The 22,982-nt window shown below is 42.2% G+C and overlaps 4 protein-coding genes across 14 annotated transcripts in view; 3 read left to right on the top strand and 1 right to left on the bottom strand.

Annotated features, from left to right (window-relative positions):
- The window catches only part of lrch3 (leucine-rich repeats and calponin homology (CH) domain containing 3), a 31,649-nt gene extending 22,392 nt beyond the window's left edge, over positions 1-9,257 (top strand). For 7 of the 8 annotated variants that reach the window (XM_042064368.1, XM_042064371.1, XM_042064370.1 and 4 more), the window contains 4 exons: positions 1,692-1,792; positions 2,276-2,413; positions 2,928-3,005; positions 3,385-5,556. In XM_042064368.1, coding sequence (XP_041920302.1) covers positions 1,692-1,792; positions 2,276-2,413; positions 2,928-3,005; positions 3,385-3,579 — 512 coding nt within the window. In that variant the 3' untranslated portion in view covers positions 3,580-5,556. Of the gene's footprint in view, positions 1-1,691; positions 1,793-2,275; positions 2,414-2,927; positions 3,006-3,384; positions 5,557-6,369 lie in introns of those variants that run through there. The other variant, XM_042064369.1, reaches the window with a different exon arrangement.
- A 330-nt stretch (positions 9,258-9,587) lies between these two features.
- iqcg (IQ motif containing G) lies at positions 9,588-20,722 on the bottom strand. Of its 2 annotated transcripts, none has more exons than XM_042064377.1 (10): positions 20,588-20,722; positions 13,084-13,224; positions 12,728-12,930; positions 12,505-12,633; positions 11,875-11,956; positions 11,463-11,624; positions 10,848-10,922; positions 10,555-10,686; positions 10,083-10,184; positions 9,588-9,756 (listed from the first exon to the last, which is right to left on the bottom strand). In XM_042064377.1, exons 2-10 carry the CDS (start codon positions 13,210-13,212, stop codon positions 9,652-9,654), a joined length of 1,119 nt encoding a protein of 372 aa, XP_041920311.1. In that variant the 5' UTR covers positions 13,213-13,224; positions 20,588-20,722; the 3' UTR covers positions 9,588-9,651. The 2 variants fall into 2 exon arrangements, with proteins under 2 accessions (XP_041920311.1, XP_041920310.1); XM_042064376.1 differs by lacking the exon at positions 20,588-20,722 and adding an exon at positions 13,624-13,726.
- rpl35a (ribosomal protein L35a) lies at positions 13,823-19,590 on the top strand. 2 transcript variants are annotated; one of them, XM_042064378.1, is made up of 5 exons: positions 13,823-13,929; positions 14,521-14,562; positions 14,814-14,966; positions 15,277-15,421; positions 19,530-19,590. In XM_042064378.1, the coding sequence occupies exons 2-5, from the start codon at positions 14,552-14,554 to the stop codon at positions 19,551-19,553; spliced, it is 333 nt and encodes a 110-aa protein (XP_041920312.1). In that variant the 5' UTR covers positions 13,823-13,929; positions 14,521-14,551; the 3' UTR covers positions 19,554-19,590. The 2 variants fall into 2 exon arrangements, with proteins under 2 accessions (XP_041920312.1, XP_041920313.1); XM_042064379.1 differs by lacking the exon at positions 13,823-13,929 and adding an exon at positions 14,013-14,037.
- Positions 20,723-20,742: 20 nt separating the features above from the next.
- The window catches only part of abcc5 (ATP-binding cassette, sub-family C (CFTR/MRP), member 5), a 31,129-nt gene continuing 28,889 nt past the window's right edge, over positions 20,743-22,982 (top strand). The window contains exons 1-2 of one of the 2 annotated variants that reach the window (XM_042064366.1): positions 20,743-20,828; positions 22,368-22,549. In XM_042064366.1, the coding sequence (XP_041920300.1) occupies positions 22,430-22,549 (120 nt within the window). In that variant the 5' untranslated portion in view covers positions 20,743-20,828; positions 22,368-22,429. Of the gene's footprint in view, positions 20,829-21,101; positions 21,125-22,367; positions 22,550-22,982 lie in introns of those variants that run through there. The other variant, XM_042064367.1, reaches the window with a different exon arrangement.

The raw sequence follows: 22,982 nt of genomic DNA on the forward strand, positions 1-22,982 counted from the left end.
ATTCATTAGCATGATCATAGCATAGCATAGCATCAATGCTAGCGTTTTATGGGCAACAACGACCCATTCTGTAAGAAAACGAAAGGACATGACTCCTGGATTATTTCACTTTTGATTGATAATCCATATCCATTTTGCGAAAAATAAAATAAAATCTGAGGGTTTCAGTTGTTAAATAGGTGAAAACAATAAATGTAGCCATGTAGCTCCATAGGACCCCATGTATTTTGGACTCGCCCGCGATCGCCATCTAGGTGAACTCTGGTGAACTGCAGCCAAGTTCGGTTTGTATGGGATTAATAGAGAGTGGGGAGGCTCTCCGTAGACGGGCTCTGACCACGTCGTCCGCTCGCTTGTGTTAGTCACCTCTTAGCAGTGGTGCTGCTTTCTGCAAGGCCTTGGCCGCTTCTGTCACATTGACCTCACTGCATTCTGCTTCGCTTGCCATTGGTGTGGCTTGTGTGTGGGGGTGCTGATCTGTGTGTGTGTGTGTGTGTGTGTGTGTGTTGACCCTTTTCCATTCACCAGGATTAATCAGCAGGGCTGTTAATTAACACCAATAGACTTCCAGCTGTCACAGGAGATTAATGTTCTAACCCATTTTATGTGTGTGCATATGAATAACCGTGCAAGTGTGTGTCTGTGAAAGAGGGAGTCTGTCCTTTTTTTGTGTGGAACTGGGAAATTACATCAGAGGCGTTATTGAAGCGTTTTTCGGTGGCCCGTCTGCCTTGAGTGCGTTTTACGCTTTACTTCTATTTACAGTGTGTATGTGAAGCGAACACATAGAAAAACACATTGTTGTGTCTTGTTAGAGACGGAGGCAGTGAAAATTGATTAATTTACGTTTCACATCTCACTTGTGGTGTAAATTCCCAGTAAGGGTACTTTTGTTTTGTTCTGTGTGTGTGTTCAGGGTTTTTTTTCTCTGCTCAAGGAAAATGAAATGTTGGCCTGCCCAAGCAGAAAAAAGGTGTTGTCGCTTTTGGTGTAATTCAATTAGATGTCCTCATCCTGCACTTTTGTTACAATTGGACGAGCCTGCTGCTAAAAGCGCACTCATACAGCTGCCAGTCCACCCTAAATGCAACTCTTTTCACCCCTCCCTGTGTGGATGAGGCAGTGGCCAATACTAGCAGAAAAGGCCACTAAAACTGTTAGAGGGAAAGTTACTGTCAGGTGTATGTGCGGTCAGTAGCAGTACAGCTGACCGTCACCTGCACACCTGATCAGTTGCTATAAGTAATGTGTGAAAAGGGAGCAGAACACCAGACACATCCAACTTGTTTTCCTAAATCAATTTAAGCCTGTTATCTTTCAGTGCCATCAAAAGGATGGTTTGTGAAATTGACAGACAAGCAAATAAATGTTTGATAAGCAGGAAGGCTGCTGGCTTTCAAAGGCCTTTGTTTATGTTCTGGAAGTTGCACTCACTTGTGCATTTCCTACCAATATCTCGGGGGGAAAAAAACCTTGTGTGTGTGTATGTATGTATGTATGTATGTATGTATGTATGTATGTATGAATGTATGTGCATGAGTTAGAAATTGTGTGACGAGGCACCTTGAGGGTTACATATGTTTGAGAAATGGTCTCTCTCTCTCTCTCTCTCTCTCTCTCTCTCTCTCTCTCTCTCTCTCTCTCTCTCTCTCTCTCTCTCTCTCTCTCTCTCTCTCTCTCTCTCTCTCTAGGTGACTCCACAGTGCCTCGGTCAGAGCCTGAGGAAGTCACACCCACCCCAACCCAGGTGCTTGTGGGAGAAGAGGCGGAGCTTGTGGATCAACTGAGAAAGGTACAGACGGGTGATCGTAGTGATACCTTCTCATCAATTCATTTCTAACAACAGACCACAGCACAGTTGTTGCAGATTTGGACTTGATTTGTAGTTGCCAACAAAATTGGTCAAATTTAATATTCAAATTACCTACGCTAATTTGAATTCAGCTAATTTAATTCTAAATAATAAATCTGAAAGTTCTTAGACACACAGTCCTGTGTGTGTGTGTGTGTGCGTGCGTGTGTGTGCGTCATTCCTGCGCGTCATTCCTGCTGCATTGTCTTGACATTGACTAGTGCAGCAGCATCGTGCTCATTGTTGCGAAACGTCCTGACAGTGTGCGGTGTGGTGTGGTGTGGTCTTGTTTCTCTCTCTCTCTCTCTCTCTTAATTTCTTTCTTTCTTTCTTTCTTTCTTTCTTTCTTTCTTTCTTTCTTTCTTTCTTTCTTTCTTCTTTCTTTCTTTCTTTCTTTCTTTCTTTCTTTCTCTCTCTCTGCAGAACATTGAGTGCCGGCTGAAAGTGTCCTTGCCCAGTGACCTGGGCGCAGCGCTGACGGACGGGGTGGTGCTGTGCCACCTGGCCAACCACGTGCGGCCCAGATCTGTGCCCAGCATCCACGTCCCCTCCCCTGCTGTGGTGCGTCTGGGGGGAAAAGCCCGGGGGGGGGGGAAGGGAATGGGCTTAGTATCTGCATTCTTACTCTGACCTCTCAGATGACTTAACAGTTAGAGCTGCAGCTAGCCATATGCCGTATGTGTTGATAACACTGGTGGGGTATTAAGCAACTGGTTGTAAAGTATTTGGGGTTCAGCAGCTTTGCTGAAGGGCAAATACAGTGGAAAACAAAATGCAAAGTTGTGTGTTTAGAGCAGATTAGAGATCAGTAATCATAATTTAATACTTGCCTATATTGTGTAGTGGCAGAATGTATTATTGACATGCTTTATTGTGTGAGCTCAATGAGATGAGAGGGAAAACGACTCTGTTTACACACAGTGCGTGTGTTCCGCTATATAACCATGGTTGACTTGCTTGTGTGGTACTTTTAATCTGGTGATTTAGGGTGTCACAGTGTAACAGCGGCGGTTGCCTTGTGTTAACTGGTGCTCGGTAGTCACTAATCACGCTATGCGTCACCCTCCTTCTGCAGCCCAAACTGACGATGGCCAAGTGTCGACGGAATGTGGAGAACTTCCTGGAGGCGTGCCGCAGAATCGGGGTCCCTCAGGTAAGGCGAGGGGGAGGCATCTTCCCTGCCTTGGCTGCTATTTATGTAACGGCTGGCTAACTCAACTGATGACGTGTGTCTCTGTGTACTGACCTCGTCTGCCACTAACCGTTCCTCTCTGCTTTTTCCCCTCTTCATCCTCTCTCTCTCTCTCTCTCTCTCTCTCTCTCTCTCTCTCTCTCTTTCTCCAACCATGACTCTTTCCCTTTGATCACTTCCTCTCTTTCTCTGATGATGTAACCTCTTACCTCCTCTCATTCTTACCCCATGACTACCTCTACACCCCATCTCCTCTCCTCTCTCTGTTTCTCCGTATGTGTGTGCATGTGCATATGTGTGTGTGTGTGTGTGTGTGTGTCGTCTGGCGGTGGGCTCTCAGGAGAGGCTGTGCTCCGTGGGGGAGGTGTTGCGGGGGGAGGGCAGGGGCGTGCTGCGGACGCTGGCGGAGTTGCTCTCGCGGGCGCCCCCACCCCTGGCCTCCCCTCCGGCGCAGCTGGCCGGCTTCGCCCTCTTCTATCTCTCCATCATGTCCCTGCTCTGCGCGCTCTACTGCCACCTGCTGCCCCGCTTATGAACTGAGACGCCCTTTTGTCCACCGGCATTCCCACCACCGCACAACCCAAAACCCCCCTGAGCAGAACTCTCGGCAGTCCTTCAAACCCGTCTCTTCAAACTGTATGGCGGCCGCGGCCCTCATCATCATGTATAAGCTCATACACCAACGAAACACACGCTGCAACCCCTCCAGTAATAGCACTTCTTTGTCTCAGTCCATCGAGTGTAAAAGAAGAATGCCATACTCTCTCCGATCCCCCACCTTTTTAGCCACCTGTTCCCATGGCAGCACTCTGATTGACGGCAAGCTGAACCCGTAAAAAAAGGGGTAAAAGCACAAGAGTGGGCAGGACTCTCTCAGCCTTAAGAATGAGGAGCAGGTCTGCTTGTGGATACTTCCTGTCTCTCAGACCCAGTCTGCGCAGAGTCGTGTTTGGCCTTGTCTCCCCGTCGTCTCATTGCTACTCGTCTTAACTTTGTTTTTCCAACAGGATGGTTTAAAATGGGACTAATGAAGCATACTAATTGCCACTGGTTAAGACAAAGTTTTTTTTATTCATTTTTTTTTTATATTTGTGTCAAATCCTTTGCTGAAATGATCCCCTAAACTTTCCTTGTTGTGCCTTATCTTACGTGTGTGTGTGTGTGTGTGTGTCTGTCTGGTTTCCTTGAGCATGTTTGTCCAAATGAGGGGGGTACCTACATTGCCCATTAGTTAAAAAAAAAAATCAATTAATGATTTCATTACATCATCCAGTATGTGCTCTATATAAGGGAGGTCACAGACCATGGCTGATATAGGGCTGCAGGTTTGTACACCAGCTGAGCAGAAACCACTGTGTCCCTGCTCATAATCATGTGACCACCATCAAATGGTGACTAGTGTCAGATGTGCTTCTACTCGGCTTGGATAAAACCCGTCAGCTTTCTCACCCCTCTGTTGAATAGACCAGGCAGGCAACCCTCTGTCATTTGTGTCTCTCTGCATGGAGATTTATTCAGCGTATTGAAGTGTGTTGTTAGGCAGACGAGTGATGGTTTGCGCAAAAGCACACAAGCTGCTGCTTTCTGGAAGCACATAACGACTTTGCTGCTCGTCTCACCTGAGCGTCCTCAAACTCACCTTTTACCTGCTGCTGCTCACTGATGGCCTCGTTTTTTCAGACCAAGCCTGTGACGTTGAGAGCGTGTACCATGGACTGATGGTTTTATTCTTAATGATTATCGTTAATCAAGGCTCACTTCTTCCGCATCCCCGCCCTGCCCCCCCCCCCCCCCCCCCCTACCCGACCCCACCAAGAGCCTTTGATGTCTGATGCACAATCGATCACCTGTGCCTAGAGGGCCGTCCTCCCCTTCCATTCCAGTTTGTGAACGGGCTCCTGTCCACGGAGGGGTAAATTAGGTCTCTCTGTCCTGATCAGTGCACTGAAGACCTGTGCGGTGACTGCTAGGCTGTGCGTTTTTGTTTTTTTACCGTGCGTGTTTTGTAGGAAACGAAAAAGAAAAAGGGAAAAAAAAAAAAAAGAATCTTTTAGGGGTGAAGAGCGTTCAAGAGGGGGATAAAAACCTTGTTATCAATACGAGAATAGGTTAGAAAATGGTGGCTAAACACCATGGTTTGCCAAACACACAGTGACTGTCTCCTTCCAACCAATTTGACCTAGAAATGTACACCTGATACTAGGCAAGGAGCCACTGATGACATGACTGGTCAGGCGTGGTGGTAATACACACCCATGGCCGGGCTGTCTCTTTGGGTGTACCATTTCAAGCCATTACAAATTCCTGGAGCAATATTGCCAGGAGGAAATAGTGGAAGTGAGTGTATGCTTCGGTTTTCCTAGACTGATAAGAAAGTGTAGTGTGTTATTAGCCACTGAGTCATTTGTGTGTGAGTGTGTATGTTGTCTGAGTGCCATGTGCCTGCTATTCCTTCTGTTTACCTGACAATTCATCCTTGAGCGCTTTCACTAATAAACTCGACGGAAGGATCTGCTGTGCTGTCTCTCTCTTTTCTCTCTCTCTCCCTCTCTGTCTCTTCGTCGGCTGCAGTCACACAACACACAAACAAGTGCCCACAGCTTCACACGGTCAGTCCACACACTACACAGCAGAATCAGACCCTGCCCTCCATTAGACAGGGGCCTTTGATATCGGATCCCTGTGCCACTGCTGCTTGTAACCCGTAGGCTTATCACCCTAGTCATTCAGCTCTGGTGAATGACTTCCCATGACGTCGCTCACGCTTGTGTTTTGTATGTGTGTGTGATCTAGGGAATTCGTATTCCCCCCAATCCCATCTCGGTGTGCGTCACCCCTGCACAATTATTTCCTCTCTCGTTCTCCTCAGTTTATCCCCCCCCCTTCCACAAGGTCATGGCTTTGGTTTTTCTTTCTTTCTTTCTTTCTTTCTTTCTTTCTTTCTTTCTGTTTATTCATTCTTGCATTGCCTCTTAAGTTATGCCTGAGTTTAACATGTTCTCCATTTGTTTATTTTGAGTTGAGATTTCAGCTCCATGATTTGACTTTTGAGTTGATGTGTTTTTTTTATGATTTATTTATCCATTGACATACCCTTTTTTTGCCCCCCCCCCCCCCTTTTGTCTTTTGTGTCCATGTTTTGTCCCGTCCTCCATCTGTGTGTGTGTGTGTGTGTGTATGCCTGCCTGTGTGTCAATGATTGTTTGTATTTGTGTGTGCGTGCGTGTGTGTTCGTGCGTGCGTGCGTGCGTGTGTGTTCGTGCGTGCGTGTGTGTTCGTGCGCGTGCGTGCGTGTGTTTGTTTGTCTGTTGTGTTGTGTCGTCAGTCCCAGCTGTGTCTCCCGCTCCACATCCTGGAGGAGCGGGGTCTGCCCCAAGTGGCTGGGACGGTGCGTGCACTGCTGGACCTGGCCCCCCCCAAACACACCGCCTCCACCCCCAACACCCCCTCTGCTCTCCCCGCCACTGCCTCCCTGGCCATGTAGGCATGTAGACGCACACCCAACCTGGCCCCACCTGACTGACCTCACATGGATACAGACCAGACCAGACCAGCCAGAATGCAAAACGTTACATAGACACACATACACACATACACACATATATATGCAAACACACACACACACACACATTCAAATACACCACCCACACACTCTAGTCCAGCCCTCCACTCAAACATCATTCATAAATACACACTTGTAGACACACAAACACACATGGAGAAGAACCACACCAGGCCACCAACCCTTCCCCCAAATCTGGGTGGCTTCCTTTGTGAGAAGAGGAGAGGAGTGGGGAGCAGCGCCTCAGACTGGAGCAGCACTACCACTCCACGGATGGATGACTGACATTCTTGACTCTTATTTGGACAACAGGACAGGACACTACATACATAGACAGGAAGAGATTTGTTTATTTTTTCTTGAAATAGTGATTTTAATTTTTTTTTCTATCACTTTTTCTGTTCCTCTTGTCTCTCCCAATGTGGAGTTATTTTATTTTGCACCATATTAATATAACATTATTATGATGACAATAAGAAATATATTATTATTATTTCATTAGTTTAACACTTGGGACCGTTATTTGTCAGATCCCTGCTCATACAGGGTCGTCAGAAGGGTAACCATGGTGATCCAGAGGGTTGACTTGAGAACAGGGTGATTGGCCAGATATATCCCCCTTGCCCAATAGGCACTAGAACTCATTGGCTAATAAATTAGCTGCTAGCTGAGGGGAAACCTTGTCTTCTGCAGAAAGCATGTGAGGGAGCATTGCTGCTATGTGTGAACATGGCCCTCTAAAATATCTTGTATTTTTTAGGTTGGGCCACAAGATGGCAGTAGGTTGCTACAGCTGCAATGGATGCTGCAAGGTTACAGTACAGTTAATATGGCAGCATGGCATCAGCTATTTTGCTGTATGGACTGCAATGCATCCTTGATACCATCCCATTCAAAACTGCATAAATTTAGCAGTAGATAGTGTAATGTGAAATTGGGATGGACTACTTGTTCCATTGTAGTTTTTACCCCAGTGACAGATGCCCTGGAGATGAAATTGACTCTGTGCTTTGGGATGAATAATTTAAGGAGTGAAATTCAGTGACGACCAGAGTTAGCTAAACCCAAAGAGCAGCTTAGGCTCTGACTGGTCCAGCTCAAATCACACCGCCGGTTCAGTGGATCAAACACCCTGCTGCCTGGCAAGGTTGTAATGAGCCTCACAATCAGACACTACATTTAAAAAAAAAAAGGAGAAAAAAAAACTTTGACGGGTTTTTATGTAACGGTAGCATGGTTGAGCTCTCTTTAGCAGATATATATGTGGCCTACGGTTACTGAATGAAATGTAAAATATATATATATATATATATTAAAAAAAAGTTTTGTTTTTCACTCTTAAGGACAGGTAACAGGGAGGATGTAACTGACGGTTGTTGTTCCTCAGTAGAATCTGTCTCCTGTGTAATTCATAACCAAGCATGCATAAGGCACAGTTGAGGGAGGGGGTGGGATGGGTAGGGGACTTCATATTTAAAATCTAAACTAAAAAACTGAAAAAAGGAGAAAAAAAAAAGGTCTTGTCTGACATTAAAGGCAATATGACTGGTGACTGCTGTAGTCGAGAATATTTTCTTAGTCCTTCTGAAGCAGGTCGGTGTGTCTCGATCAAGGTGCGCACCCTGGCCTTCAGTCTTTTTTGTTGCTGTAGTCACGCGTGCATGGCTTGCTCTTTCTAAGCCTGGTGACCACCAGGCTGCGTATCCTTTCCAGAGCAGTTTGTCAGGTGTGTAGAAGGACACCCATACACACACACACACACACACACACACACACGCACACACGGAGTTACACACACACCGACAGTCTCTTTTAAATGCTGTACACAGGATTCACTTAGTGATGTTCAAGTCAGCTGAGTCTTCAAGCCCGGGTATGCACACAAATATGTATAAAGTCGAAATAGAAACACTTAGGGTGATAAGGCAGCCAGTCAAGGGTGAGGATACTCTTCGCACACAAGCAGCGAGTGGGGCAATATACTGAGCATACAGGGTCAGTGGAGGGGACGTTTTTAAAGAGGCCATTTTGTATTTTTACAAGTTCCTTCTCAGCCTGGCAGTAGGGCTGATGAGACGGGGCCCTGCGTAAAACTTTCACATCAGATTTAAAAAAAAGAAAGTTAAGAAAAAAGAAGCATAAGGATACAGAGTCAAAGTATTTTTTTTTCTATTTTAACTTGCTTTTTTATAGACCTACGAGTTATGAAAAGGGAAGTTAAAAGCAATCGAATTATAATTATTATATTATTATTGTTTTTTTGTATAGATATTTTTAGTGTAATTGTTTTTATTTTTATTTTAAATTCTGACTCGGGTGTTTCCCCAGCAGCGATGATCATGTGACCCTAGTGCAGGCCCTCCCCTGCGTGACACTGTACAGTACATAAATACATTCCATACGTTTACAAGTATGTACCACTTCCCACGTGCACCAGAGGACCTTCTTCGCTTTACTACAGCCTTGGACTTGCCCTTTATTTTTTAAGTTTTTACTTTGCATTTTTACTTCTTTTGTTTTCTGAGCAAGTGTCCCGCAAAATATACTGTATTGGATTCTAAGTAAATGGAAAAAAATATGGATTTTTTTTTTTTTTGGAATGGATATTTGATGTTATTTTAAAATGCATTAATAAAAAGTTTCCCATTTCGGCTTTGTGTGCAGTTGTGTTTTTTATCTTAATTTTTAATTACTTTATGGAAATGTTTGTCAGAGCTTTATATAATATAAAGCGGTCTGCAGAAGTTTTGGATAAACTAGAGATCAAGGGAATAACTTAATTGCTCTTCTGTAATACCGTGTGTTGATTGAAAAGATTATAGAGCTATCCAGATGAAATGTATCTGGCATATTCTGGTCAAGGTATCGAGGAATGCCGCCACTTCATTAAATACTAGCTGACCATTATACAACCTCTTAGTTTACCTAATGTGACCAGGGGAGCATTATATATAAAATAACACACTCTAAAGGGACCTGAATTTCCAAATAAAATATTTGATAATTGGCAGTCAGAATCTTTGTTTCTTTTTTCCTTGATGTCTTCTACTTCTTTTTCTTCTTGCCCTTCTTGGCATCTTTGCCCTTCTTCCCCTTCTTGTACTGGCCCAGTCCTCTGCGCACCATTGTGCCTCTCCACCACGACTGGATCTGAGAGGGAAAACATGCAAACGTGAGTACAAGCCAATTGGTAGTAGCACAGGGTGGAGTAGTAATATAGTTATGATAAAAAAGATAACAATAAATAATGAAATAAACTTTTAGGGTAATAAGACCTCAGTAATAAATACAGTGATAAACTGACTGCTACAGCAAGAACAATCACTCGTCATCTGAATAGGTAAATAGTTAAATGAACAGATAACTTGAATTTCCCCTGGGGATCAATAAAGTATCTATCTAACTACTTATCCAGATGTGAAAAAGAGTTATCTTACATGCTATGGCAGAAAGGACTGGACGGGTGGCATGTTTACCTTGGTTGCCGCGAGACGTTCCATCTGTTGTTTCTCCAGCATCTTACGGAGGTTCTCCTTCTCAATCCTGTTCTCAATGACCACCTGCTCACTCTCCCGATACTAAAGAACACAGGCACGGTTGAACAATTACATCTGCTAACTCATCTGAACCTCAGCCACTCTCATTCTACATAGTATTTTAAAGTTATGGCTGGAAGGATCTCCTGTAATTAGCATGCTATAGAGAGTATGCAAAGAAGTTACTTTCATGCAACACATGATGCAACAAAACAGTTCAGAAAGTGACCATTGACAAAGAGTGCTGCTCAGTGTCTCAAAGGAGAATGCCTTGCAAGCCAAGTTTAAATTAGCTACTTAAAGTCGATTACAACCTAAATGTCACAATCACAAATCCCAGAGGTTTGAGCATGGACCTCAAACATTGCACAATGAGATGCTCTGGAGGTTAACGTGGCCATGCCATGCTCACCTTCTTCGCCAGATCCTGCAACTGAGCAAGGTTGCTGTATTTTGCATTCTTTAGAGTGTTGAGTTCCTGTTGCTTGTCCTCCATGTCTTTTTCATACCGTTCCATCCAGTACTCTAACTTTTCTCCCAGCCTCTGGAAATCACATCGAGTATTACTTAAATTAGAACCAAATAGCCACAAAATATTCACTAAATTCACATCTAACTATCTAATTCACAAACATCTCTGAAAAAGAAATGCTATTAGTGGCAGCCTAATACTTTTAAGGTTGCCATGTAGCCTTTTGCACTCACAGACAGGTTTTCTTTAAGGAAGATCTCCATCTCCATGTGAGCACGCCTCTCCATCTCCATTTTGTTCTGAAGGAGCTGCACACAGGAATCATTAGCTCATAGATAACATACTGGAAGATCACAAGTGGGCATGATTGTAAGCAGGGATGTAGTGGAGGCTAAACGCAAGTAAACACAGTTTATCCACCTCTGAAATTTTAGAAATAGAGTGTATCCACCTCTTGTTAGAGTTTATCCAACTCTCAAAAGAGTTTATTTACCAGGCAACTTTTAGCATTCAAAAAGCACAGTGTATTATCCACATTCACAATATCTACACTCTAGGAACCATTTAATACCACTGGCATTGTTATAAACATTGGACAATAACCTCCACCATTATCAAACATGTTCTGAAAAATCTAATACGGCACGGCGCAGTCCACCTCACAGAATTCATACTTTACCCACCTCTTATTTTACCACTACATCGATGATTGTAAGACAACTACATTTTATGTCTGACATCCTGAAAAACAAACTGCAATGTTTTAGGCCCAAGATCGTTTTCAGTCAGTAGCTATCATTAATAACTACATCTGTCCTAGTAGCACATACAAACACACACAAACTCACCTTTATGTCATCTTCCATCAATTTCTCCTGGTGTGTGTTGAGTTTTTGTCCTTGATAGACCAGTAACTCCGTGCTGTTTTTAACATACTTCCTCTCCAAGCTTGTCTTGACCTTCATCTCCTGCAGCTGGTCCTTAAGATGGGCCGTCATCTCCTCACGCCTCTACAGGAGGCACCAACAGAACTAAGGGGTGATGCACTGCTCCAAAAATCTCTGGCTTGTACTTAACTGTCAGACTCGGCACTAAAGAAAAAGTTGTGTTTGATCCCTCTCCTTCTGTACATGATGAGCTTGTTTATACTCTTACCATTACCTTACCATTATAAAGGCTTGGCACATGTTACAACGCTATCATAACCATAAGCTGTGTTAGAAATGTTAATGCTTTTAATGTTTTAGCACATTTTGCTACCTGCAACTCCAGTGTTTTTTCCTTGCGGATGTCCTGAAGCTGTCTCTGCAAGGCTTTAGTTCGTCGTCTGCCCTCCTCCTCCCTACAAAACACCTGCACTGTCACTGCCATCTCCACATCCAATAGAATAACCTAACTGACCGAAATGTTTAAAAAGTCATGCATGTTATGTTTGTAGACTGAGCCCCTTTTTAACACTTTGTTTCTATTTTTATACAAAAGGATTCTCAGAAAGGTCCACAATGCTCATTGCATCGACTCCTCACGCTCAAAGTGACCTTTTAGTGTTGAAGTCTGGTAGAGTGCATATAAAGTGTTCAGATGCAAAAACCTCTAAACGCCACCTCCATCAAAAAATTAGATAACGATGGTGAGTGAATGCTCTCCACACATAGTATATGTTAATCAAATCATTTAGCTTCAAAAACCCGCTAAATACCACTCTCTTCCTGGTCAGAAATATTGATTTGTAGGCAGAAACTTATAGAAGCCTGACAAAAAAAAAATGCTTATTTAAAAGAAAAGTGCTCAGACAGATTTAGAGGGTTTGGCATCTGAACTCTTCTCCTTTGTAAAAGATGGATCATTGGAGGGTCTGAGCCCAAAGTCTACGGGTTTTACAGGTTTTACCTTATTATGATATCCAACAGATGGGCTTTTTTCTTCTTTTCCTCTTCTACAGCCAATAATAAGCTTTCAATTGTTCCTTTTTCTTTTACCTCTGCCAACACATTTATGATCACCTCGGCTAAAAACTGCCTGTAGCACACATGATGGAAAAGTTATAACACATTTATGACAAACTAATGTGACTCATCGCCATGCATGAGTTAGACTATTCCATGTAGCATACCTGTCCCTCTGGACTTTAGCAAGGTTATCAGGTGACAGTGGATTTGTTTCCATGGTGCGGTCTAGTTCTTTGTGTGATTTGTGCAATTCTTGCACAGCCTCTGTTATAGCACCACCCTCAGCATGACTTTGACGAACTGTCTTCAAACTCTGCTCTGCCTCTCTATGTTGTGAAATGACTCCACTGATGTCTGCTCCCACCACCTAACATAAGAGCACAGAGATAATAAAAAAAATGTAAGGTTACATAAAATGCCTTTTACAATAGGCCTACTATATAGCATTAAATTGATTGACAATGCCTTTGTCATTGCAGAATTTTTTATTTATTTTTTAAAGGCGTTTGATGCAGCCTACCGAGTCAGCCTCTGGGCGACCATGGTAGGTATCAGGCATGATGTTTCCCAAAACTGCAAGCTTGTCTGCACAGTCCTGGAGAACTGTGCACACCCTGACGAGCTGTGCGCCTGAAATGTCCACAGACATCCTGCTGTTTCGCTGCAAATAGTTACATGTGGCATCAGTGATTTAACGTACTCGAGTGTCTGATTGAATGCACTGACAGTTACAATGATATAAAATATAGTCACAGAAATAGTATAATTACAATGCTTTTCAACAGCAGTTAAAACTATACAAATACTATACTATACAACGATGGTCCATACAAGCCAGTGGTTTGCTAGCGAGCTGCTACAATAGCCTACAGATTATGACTTATGTTGAAGAGTAATGTTACAGTAAAGACAGAGAAGAAGTCAGTTAGTTAGAAGTTAGTTACTTAATAAAGACAGAAAAGAATGATTATTTATAATACAATAAGTTGCTACATGCATTAATCAAAATCGCACGACAACTTTCAGAAACTGAGCTAGGATATAGCAAACCAAGACTCACCTGTCATCTGGTGTTGCAAAGTTGTCAACGGTTACTATGGTAGCAGATTTTCCGTGAGCTCAAGTAAAACCACTTGAATCTACACCAGTAGGATTTAACTAAATGCCCTTATACTCAATCGTTGTATTTCTACTATATCGCATTTTTATCCAGAGATATATATATCTATGCTTTTTATCTAGAAAATTAACTAAATATATTTATCAACATACTATTTTAATCAGGCGGGCGTTAGGCCACCATCGATGTTAATTTCCCAGCATTCCTTTCGGACTTCCTTTTCCTCCATTTTTTCTTACAGTGCAGGTACGTGAAAGAAATAGAGATATATAAAGTGTATTTTTTAAAATTAAAACAGCATTATTTGTCTACAATAATTCCCACTACAAGTTAAGGAACAGTTACGGTTCATAGGTAAATTAATTTGCACACCGATGTATCAGGGATGCCAGAGATTTTACGTGGATGCTGTTATGGCTAGTCTTGAAACCGAAGTTGTCCACACGAAGTAGTGTCGGAACTGTCGAAAGCAGAAATAACTCTAACTAGAAATGAATTGAGAACCAAGGTTTGGTCTTACCAGACAGTTTCGCCTCTTCGGCTCGGTTTGTGTCCCTGTTTATGCTCTCAATTATTCAGAAGATTGGAAGCAGGCTAAGATTCAACTGCTAACGTTACATGCCTAATGTTAGCTACCGCTGGCTAGTTCGTTAGCCAAACCAATAGACTAATAATGCCATGTTATATAATGGTTTGAGACACATAACGTTATATTTAGGCAGGTGATTCATTTGTGAGAGGGATAGAAGATTCTTGTCTGTGGCTCCTATGGAACTATTTGGCTGTAATCATTCATCCAATCTAACGTTAACTGTATTGTATATTATTTTCTGTCAGGTTTGCCAAGCCTGGACGAAAGTCAGTAACAATGCCTGGAAGGTGAGTATCTGACCTAATGAAACTTCCTTTAGTATTTATCTGGTGTTTTGGGCTGGAAGAATGGTGGGGGAGTTGACTGGCTCTCCAAATGCCACATGTTTGTCTTCAGAGTAGAACTCTACTTGTAATGCTATTTAATATTTGTTTTGTGATGTAGTGGTCTTATAGATTGCACCTTTAGAAGTACTAAACCTGGTTGGTTGTTTTAGCTGTACAGGTAGGATAACTGGATGTATTTGTTTATCCTGTAGACTGTGGAGTAAGGCCATCTTTACTGGCTACAAGCGTGGCCTGAGGAACCAGCGTGAGCATACGGCCCTTCTGAAGGTAGAGGGAGTTTACACACGCGACGAGGTAGATTTCTACCTGGGCAAACGCTGCGCATATGTCTACAAGGCCAAGAAGTAAGTTCCCTCCTGTCTCTTATGAGTAAAATGGTCAGCCTGGTCCTGTCGTCAGGCATGCGACACTGATATGCAGATATCTTTATGTGTGGAGGTTGTGAATTGAAGGATGCTATGTTAGTGTTACCGATGGTAGTGTAGGATAACTTTATGGTATGCACAGAATGTGTGAAACGATTCTTTATGTGCTTCGCTACGTAAGATACTAAACAATAGCAAATATCTTGCAGAGGTTAAGCTGTTTCACATGGCGAGCATTTTCCATATGTTTGACAGTGTTTGATTGCGATCCAATTGTTGCTGTTTTCAGGAGCACAAAGACACCCGGTGGCAAACCCAACAAGACGAGGGTCATCTGGGGCAAGGTCACTCGTGCTCACGGGAGCAGTGGTATGGTGCGCGCCAAATTCAGCAGCAACCTTCCCGCAAAGGCAATTGGACACAGGGTGCGAGTGGTAAGTACTGGATGCTTCTCTTTCCTCATCCTCACATAGGTCTTGCCTTGTTGCTGTAGTGATGCACGGGATAAGGTTTTCTTTACCAACACTCACCCGATCCATGTGGAGATCGAATCAGATCTGCCGAAAGTATGCTTTAAATCTCGACTTGAATCCAATCCTACTGGCGAATTGCTAATTTTAACATAAGGCTAGATGATTGCATCTACATGGAGTGGCCATGATGTTTTATTCTTCAAGATGATGCATACAAATAAAATTAAGTGCCATTTTTGTGTTAATGAGACGATCCAATGTAGTGTAGTCCGGATAATTCAATGTCAAGTGTTGTCTGAAACGTACATCAAACTAGCTAACTCAATTTAATGTTTCTGAGCTGAAACAACAAAATGGGCAACCCTTCCGCCGGTCTCTTTCTGCCTCTTCCTCACAAGCTTTGTGCGCACACTCGCACATACACACGCATGAATACCATTCACATTTCTTACCTCTCAAGGGCTCAACATGGTTCTGCGTCACTCCTACGGCGTTGTGACCCTTTTATGGTTCTGCGTCGGGTTGCTTTGCATCGTTGTGCAATTCACCGCTAGAACGTCGGTGTCTCTTGTGTCTGCGCCGCTCCCCACCGAAATCATAGACTGTATGACCGAAACGGTACTCAGGATGGCAAACTCCATAAACTGTCGTGCTGAAATATTAATCTTGTTTGTTTGGCCTTTTCTTGCTTAGATTTTGTAAATTATCGAGAAATAGACAGTGAAATCCATTGGCCTAGTTACTGTAACCAGCAAATAAGTGAGGTTATTTACGAGGTGTCTGCCAGCCAGTTTAAGTTGTTAGCAAGCAAACTTAAGCACAATTGCCCACAAAGAACTGCTTGCTGGCGAAGTGCTAATTTCAAAACTTGCCAAAAAACTATTGCAAATGTATGAAGATTCGGCTGCCTATTATACTTTGCTACAGTTATATGCAAAATGAGATTTATTTACCCTATAGGCTATTGTATAAGGCTGTCGAGTGTGGAGAAGATGCATGGTAGGTTTTTATGGTGTGGTCGGCCAACACAAGTTATTGACAGCAGCCCAAAACGTGTGAAGGGACAGATGCTGCACCCTCTGGTGTGCATGTACGTTTGAAACGGAGAGGGGAAGAGGACGTGGGAATCCCAACCCAATACCCATCACATGTAGTTTGGACCACTGTTATCCAGCGATTTTGACCAGACCATCCTGCAATCCGCAGTATTATCTGCACTCTTAACTGCACCTGTTTGACCCAGGGGTTATGGGTTGACCTGTGCATCACTAGTGGCCAGCTGTTGAAGTATTTCTTGGGAGTTTTAACCTTGGTAGCTCAGGGTACCATTCAAATCCCTTCAGACTCAGATCTCCATCTGTGGATTTGTATGAATCACTTAAAATAAATTTTTACGTCTTTGTCAGCAAATTATTTACCTTCAGTCATTTAGGTGTGTGTCTTTGTTTTTTTTTTTTTGCTTCTGTCTGATTAATTTCTCCTTTTTCAAATGGAGTTTGAGAAATTCATTCAAATTCATTCATGTCTAACATGAAAAACTGTTACTTGTGTTGTTTTTAAGTGGTCATGACAAGTGTAAGATTGGGACCACTGTTGATCCTTTCCTATTTCTTCTGCCAGTAAGTGATGTTCAGGGTGAAGTAGATCCCTGGATCAAAAAAAGACCACAAAGGTTTTCTCTAAAATGAATAATGGACAATCTTTGTGCATTTAATGCAAGCTAGCAGCTTGCCTAAAAACTAACTTAAGTATTTTTATGGTATACATTTCTTACATTTTGTTGAAACACAAATCTAGCTTGGCATCTAGTAGAATAGGGATCGACCGATATGGTTTTTTCAGGGCCGATACCGATATCAATTATTACCAAAACAGGAGGCCGATAACCGATATGTAAAACCAATATGTCAGTTGTCAAAAAGGGGGGTAGGTAGTAAAAGTGATATGCTGCAAAAAATGAATTCAAAAGCATTTAATTATGCAAACTTTTCTTTCTTCGTTTGATACACAATTGTCTATCAACTAGCATCACTTGCAAGTGTAAATCATGTTAATCCAAGAGCTAAGTGATGGCACTTATTTTCATAGACTAGGCCTACACAATGGGCTATGTGCTTGTTAAGGGACCGGTCACAAAGAGGATGCTTTGCCATCGTGTGTGTGAGTGCACGGGAGAGGAAGAGGTGCATGCGTGATGGCAAGTGTTACGGTTGAATAGTTTAACAAAACAGTTTTAAAATAGTTCTTAGGCTATTTAAGTATGCAATTTGTGTCCATGTGTAGACTACAAGCTACACTTTTGAGAGCCTAAAGCTCAGGACGTGATTTAGTTCAGGTCGGATTAAATTACGGCTGGCCCTGGGTGCATGTTGTCTTTTCTGACAGTCCGTTTCAAAAAGGAGCAATTACACTTTTTGACGTTCGCTATCGCATAATTTAGGACTTGTCTGTACTATGTCAGCCGTGATGTCCCGTTATTCACAATTAACGAACGAGGCGGAGGCAGAGAACTCTCGACACACAGCACCCGAGTTTGTAGGCTAACTAGTAAACAGTAACGTGCATCAATCAGGAATTCGCTAAATGAAGGAACTGGGTGCTTTACTTATTGATCCGGATCAAAGAGACAATAGCTTACAAAGTGGTGTTTTTGTAACTTTAGTGTAGATAATTGTGATTCATTGCAACTTCAGCAATGTAGGCTACCTTCCTTACCTTCGAAAAATAGCTCCGTACAGCTGAAGCCCAGTCTACAGTCTGCCTCAGTGAGAATCCTAAACTTTGTCAATTATTATAAAAATGCTAAATATCAGCCCTAATAATCGGCCTGGCCGATAATTGGTCGATCCCTATAGTAGAATGACAATGTATCAAAATGAATGATTAACTGTCTAAAAGAACCTGATAAAATCTTTAACAAAAATAAAAAAAATCATGCCAAAGGTTCAATTTGTAGAAATTGATAGCCACTGAACTATGGTTGTCTGTGTTTGTAATGGTTGAATAAGGTTCAATCTAAGATTAATAGATTAATTCTAACGGGAAACACCTGAGTAAATGGCAAGAAATGAGTTTGTGATTAAACCCATTTCCACCAACCTTAGTCACATTCTACTTGAAGCATTTGGCGATTTTGAGAATTCCAAACGTTGCAAGTCAGAATTTCTAGTTTGTGGTCAAACTAGGCGTTAAGAAGCAGGCTACAAACCGAGCAACTGAGGATGTGTGCTCATTATGCAGACATGCAGTGCCTGGAATTTTATTTTAACATACACATTACTTCAGCTATTCCCTTCAGTACCAAAGGGTTTCTGCTGACTCTAGGTCTAGGAATCTCGTGTTATATTGCTCAATTCAGTCACTAATAAGATGCTTGCACAAGCTTAAACTATGGGGAAGTTAGTCTCCTACATATAGGCCTACATTTGTCGTACAAGACACTGGGTAACATTGGAAATGCTAATGTTTAGCAGCTGGACTGAAATGTCATGCTTGCTTCTGCCGGATTAGCCGAATGTTCTGCTCTGTTTGCAGTCAGGTTCATTTAGTCTTAACGTCTCGTGTAGATTGAATAGTTTTTCACATCCCAGCAAGTGCAATCATTTTTTTCTAACGTGAAAAAAACTTTGACCGATTGTTTACTTTAGGAAAGTTTGTGCTGCAATAACTGAGATTATTTGTGCCCAAGTCTCCTTTTCCCCCTCACAGCCTCAGAATCACTCATTGATTAGAATTACACATCAGTTCTGGGCACTGGCGATGTCTGTAATGCATTTGGTGATCTACCACAATGCACCCTCTCGGGAATGGTCTTTCAAGTTTTGTGGAATCAACCCTTTAGACAGTTGTCTGATCCTCAAACACTCCTGTTACATTTGTTTACTTGACAAACTATTTTCACTCCTCATGATAAAATCCTGCCTGTGTTGCTATTATTGACCTTGATTCTCCAGGGTCTTATTGACTTATTGACCTGTTTTTGCTGCCTTCTGCTTGTAGCACTTAACTGTGTCACTGGACATAAACACTGCACTAACTGCTCTCTTTCTCTTTGTTTTTTGTCTTTCAGATGCTCTATCCATCCCGTGTGTAATGTGCTGTTGTGTACATACAATAAACAAACTTGGTCCAAATCCTGTGTACCGTCCTCTTTTCTCTCTCTCTGGTGCTGCATAACAACATATAATTCTGGTGTTGTGGTCTGGTCTGGTGTTGTTACCAGTGACACCACAGATACATGCTTATAATAAAAGGCCTTTGCCCAGTCCCAGATGAACTGTACTGACAACTGTCTTCAGAGCCACAATCTACTGGTTGAATTGCATATCCTGGCAAACCATAAAATCCGTTACTGTACAGAAACATTGGTGGCTCTGTAGAGGTCCTGATCTACATGTTTGGTGTGCTTTGTGTCTCTGTGCACTAATAAACCTAGTCCTAGACTAATCGCTTTTTTTCCCCTTGGCAGTATTTTGTAATGCATTTGTGTGAAATTGGCCCTGCAGGTGAGGACACCAGTAAAAGCCGCATTGGGTTAAATTATTTATCTAGAACTTTTTTTTAAAGTAATAGTGCCTAAATATTGCTTCTGTTATTGAATATAACGGTTTTATTATTACACTAGCTCATCTGGCCCTGTGGTGCTATTCTCTAGTCATCATGAGTAATATTCTTGCGTAAGAATTCGTAGACCCACGACTTGGTGATGCATCAAGGCGGGACACGCTTCGACCTTCGACAACGCGTGATGGAAGTGGAGAGCTATGTGGAAAAATACTACCAACCGCTGTCTAAGGAGAAACTGCAGTCTTCACCGGTCACATGCGCGTCATGTAAAATGCATCTTCCCAAAATGACTTCCCATAGACTGTAAAAAAATGGCTTGTCCCTCAGATCCTAGCATCATTAACCTCACTGATAAGTGAGTAATTGAGATACTCTAAAGTTCATATTTATAAAGCAGATGGGGATTATTTGTTAAGGACTTGTGAGGGACTTGCAGCTACTCAGTGGAACAGTAAAACATTTTATCCTCATTTCAGCCTACACGGCGATGTCAAATGAAACATTTGGCTAAAATTAAGAATATTCCTTCAACATTTGGTGTTACTGATCAGATTGTCGTACCTTGAACGCGCATCAGAAGGTCCTCCCATTTGCTGCGATCCTGCGTATCTTGTGGAGAGCTTATGGGTATTGCAGTCTTGTTTTGACGGTACAGTGCTGGTGACGTCTACAATCAGTTGAACTTGAACTACATTTCCCATGTAAGCACGGGCTTTAGGTCCCTCAAAGGACTGCTTTATAAAGAAGTTGTTTTTCCTCGGTGCCCGTTCTGGATCTGTTGGATGACCAAGCGGGGACGCAGGTAACTGTTGCTAGGGAGGAGAAATGTTATTTGTTTCAAAATGTTTATATATTTACATTTCAATTCTGCAATCGTATGACCCAACACATCAGCTCTCGGTTAAGAGTGATGTAATGACATTTTATAGGTCTATTTTGTCACAGAGAGCATTGCCTTAAACATTGCTGTATTATGTGCATAAGACAAGGCATCAAAACCATATCTTTCACCAGTCATGATGGGCCGCTGGATGCTACTTTGTGTTATCATTGTTTTCCTTGAACAAGAACAGTTAGCGTGGATGTTGAATTTAAGCTGTAAGTGTGGTGTCATGTTTTGCTCCAAGCATTTCGCGAAGGTAAAATTCTAAAGATTTAGCCTAGGCTAGCGCAGGCTATAACCTTGGTTTATGCTTTGTAACCAACTTGAAGAGTGAGCATAATCTGACTAATCTTTGGCATTTTACTGACTAATCTTTGGCAATTTACTGATAATGATACCATCCCAACAAAATCTGTTATGAAATCTTAATGTTAAATGTGCCAGAAGTTGAGCGATTGAACGTATTGTCTAGTGCCCCTTAATTTTGTTTGTTATTAAATAGAATTGCATTGTCCAAATGTCAATCTATGGGAAAAGAATGCCTTGCCTATGTGTTGAATTGGTTCTTTTATGTGCCTACAAAATGTTCTGAGACGCACGAGTCGTTGTCGCAAACCTGGCCTGACCAAACCTGGTAAAATATGTTGTTGTTGATCGGGGAAGCCATTGTTTTCATTGATAATCCGTGTGTTTTATCAACTGCACTCATTGACATATTTTTTTTCTCTCACAAAATTCACGCCTGTGCTCGGTTCATTTGCTTTGATACAGATATTAACTGAACTGAATTTGGCTACTACCCTGATTTTGCTTAGATAATCTACTTCCGGAACGCTGTGTACGAATAGTCTACTTACATCTCGATTTAATATGGAAAAACAGTCTCTTGGTGATGTCGGAGGTCGGAATAGTAGGCTATAATGAAAAAGATTCCCAGGCACAAGCATTTGGCTACACGCATCCCGTCGACGCAGAACAAATAATGTGTCGTAGCTTGTGTTGAGAGGCCTGTCATAGTAAGGAAAGTAGTTTTTTTCTGTAATTGCCTAGGTCTATCCTAAAGACATAATACACAGCATCATTGCACTTTAGGGTCTCCTTCAGGTATCATGAGATTTGGAATATTTTCCTTTTTCAGACTAAATTGGCGTAAGATCATGGGCCAGAAGGTTTCTGTCTGTGAGCACCGGATTTTTATTGTTGTAATCTTTGTCTAATAGCCCATTTCAGCTGACATGAAATTTAACTAATATCCCATATCCAAATCGTTTTCAAATGGAGATAATAGGCAGTCATTAATGACAATATACTGGAAAAAACAACCAACCTATTCAAGTACAATGACAACTGTTTTTAGCAAGTTATGTTTTCCATAACAACCCATCCAGTGTTGTGGGCTACACAGTGCCAGCTTTGTGAATTGCTCGACTGACTCGTCTTTCTCTCTGATCGTGACAGTGACAAACAAAGCATTCTGAACGCAACAAAGCCACTCAGCGCTCCTATGTTGGTGAAAAAAGATGAAAGAACATGATTTAGGAAAGGACTACCTGGCACCTGGCCCTGCGTATCGGGCTGTACTGTCCAGAGAGACCTTGCCTGGCTCAGAAATTGATCCATATCAGCTCTCTAAGGTTCAGGTGAGTCTGCCAGGTTTTACTGATGTGTTTGTGTTCTTGTTGATGTGTTCTTCATTAGTGCCTGTTACAGTAGCCTGCTACCTTTCCTGATATTTTACTTCCTCTAGGCTGCATGAAGGAAAAAGTAATCAGTTCTTATTGCTGTTGGTAATTGACATATTGTGTTATTTCACAGTTTTAAACCAGTACCGCAAATGTAATGACTTTTCTTTTGTAATTACTGATGGGTAATGTCATGATGCAATGCATCCATTCTTGTGCAGCATTCACATGGGCTCACCAGAAGACAATTGATTTGGGTGACAGCCATGCGCAATCCCACCTCACGTGTTTGGCTTAATTGGTTACAGACTTCACTTCTTAATGCAGCCGGCGTTCTGTCTCAGCCCCATGTGTTTGGCTGTCAGTCCTTAAGACTTCCGAGAATGGCTGT

Source organism: Alosa sapidissima, chromosome 15, assembly GCF_018492685.1.
Source record: "Alosa sapidissima isolate fAloSap1 chromosome 15, fAloSap1.pri, whole genome shotgun sequence".
Classification (NCBI taxonomy): Eukaryota; Metazoa; Chordata; class Actinopteri; order Clupeiformes; family Clupeidae; genus Alosa; species Alosa sapidissima.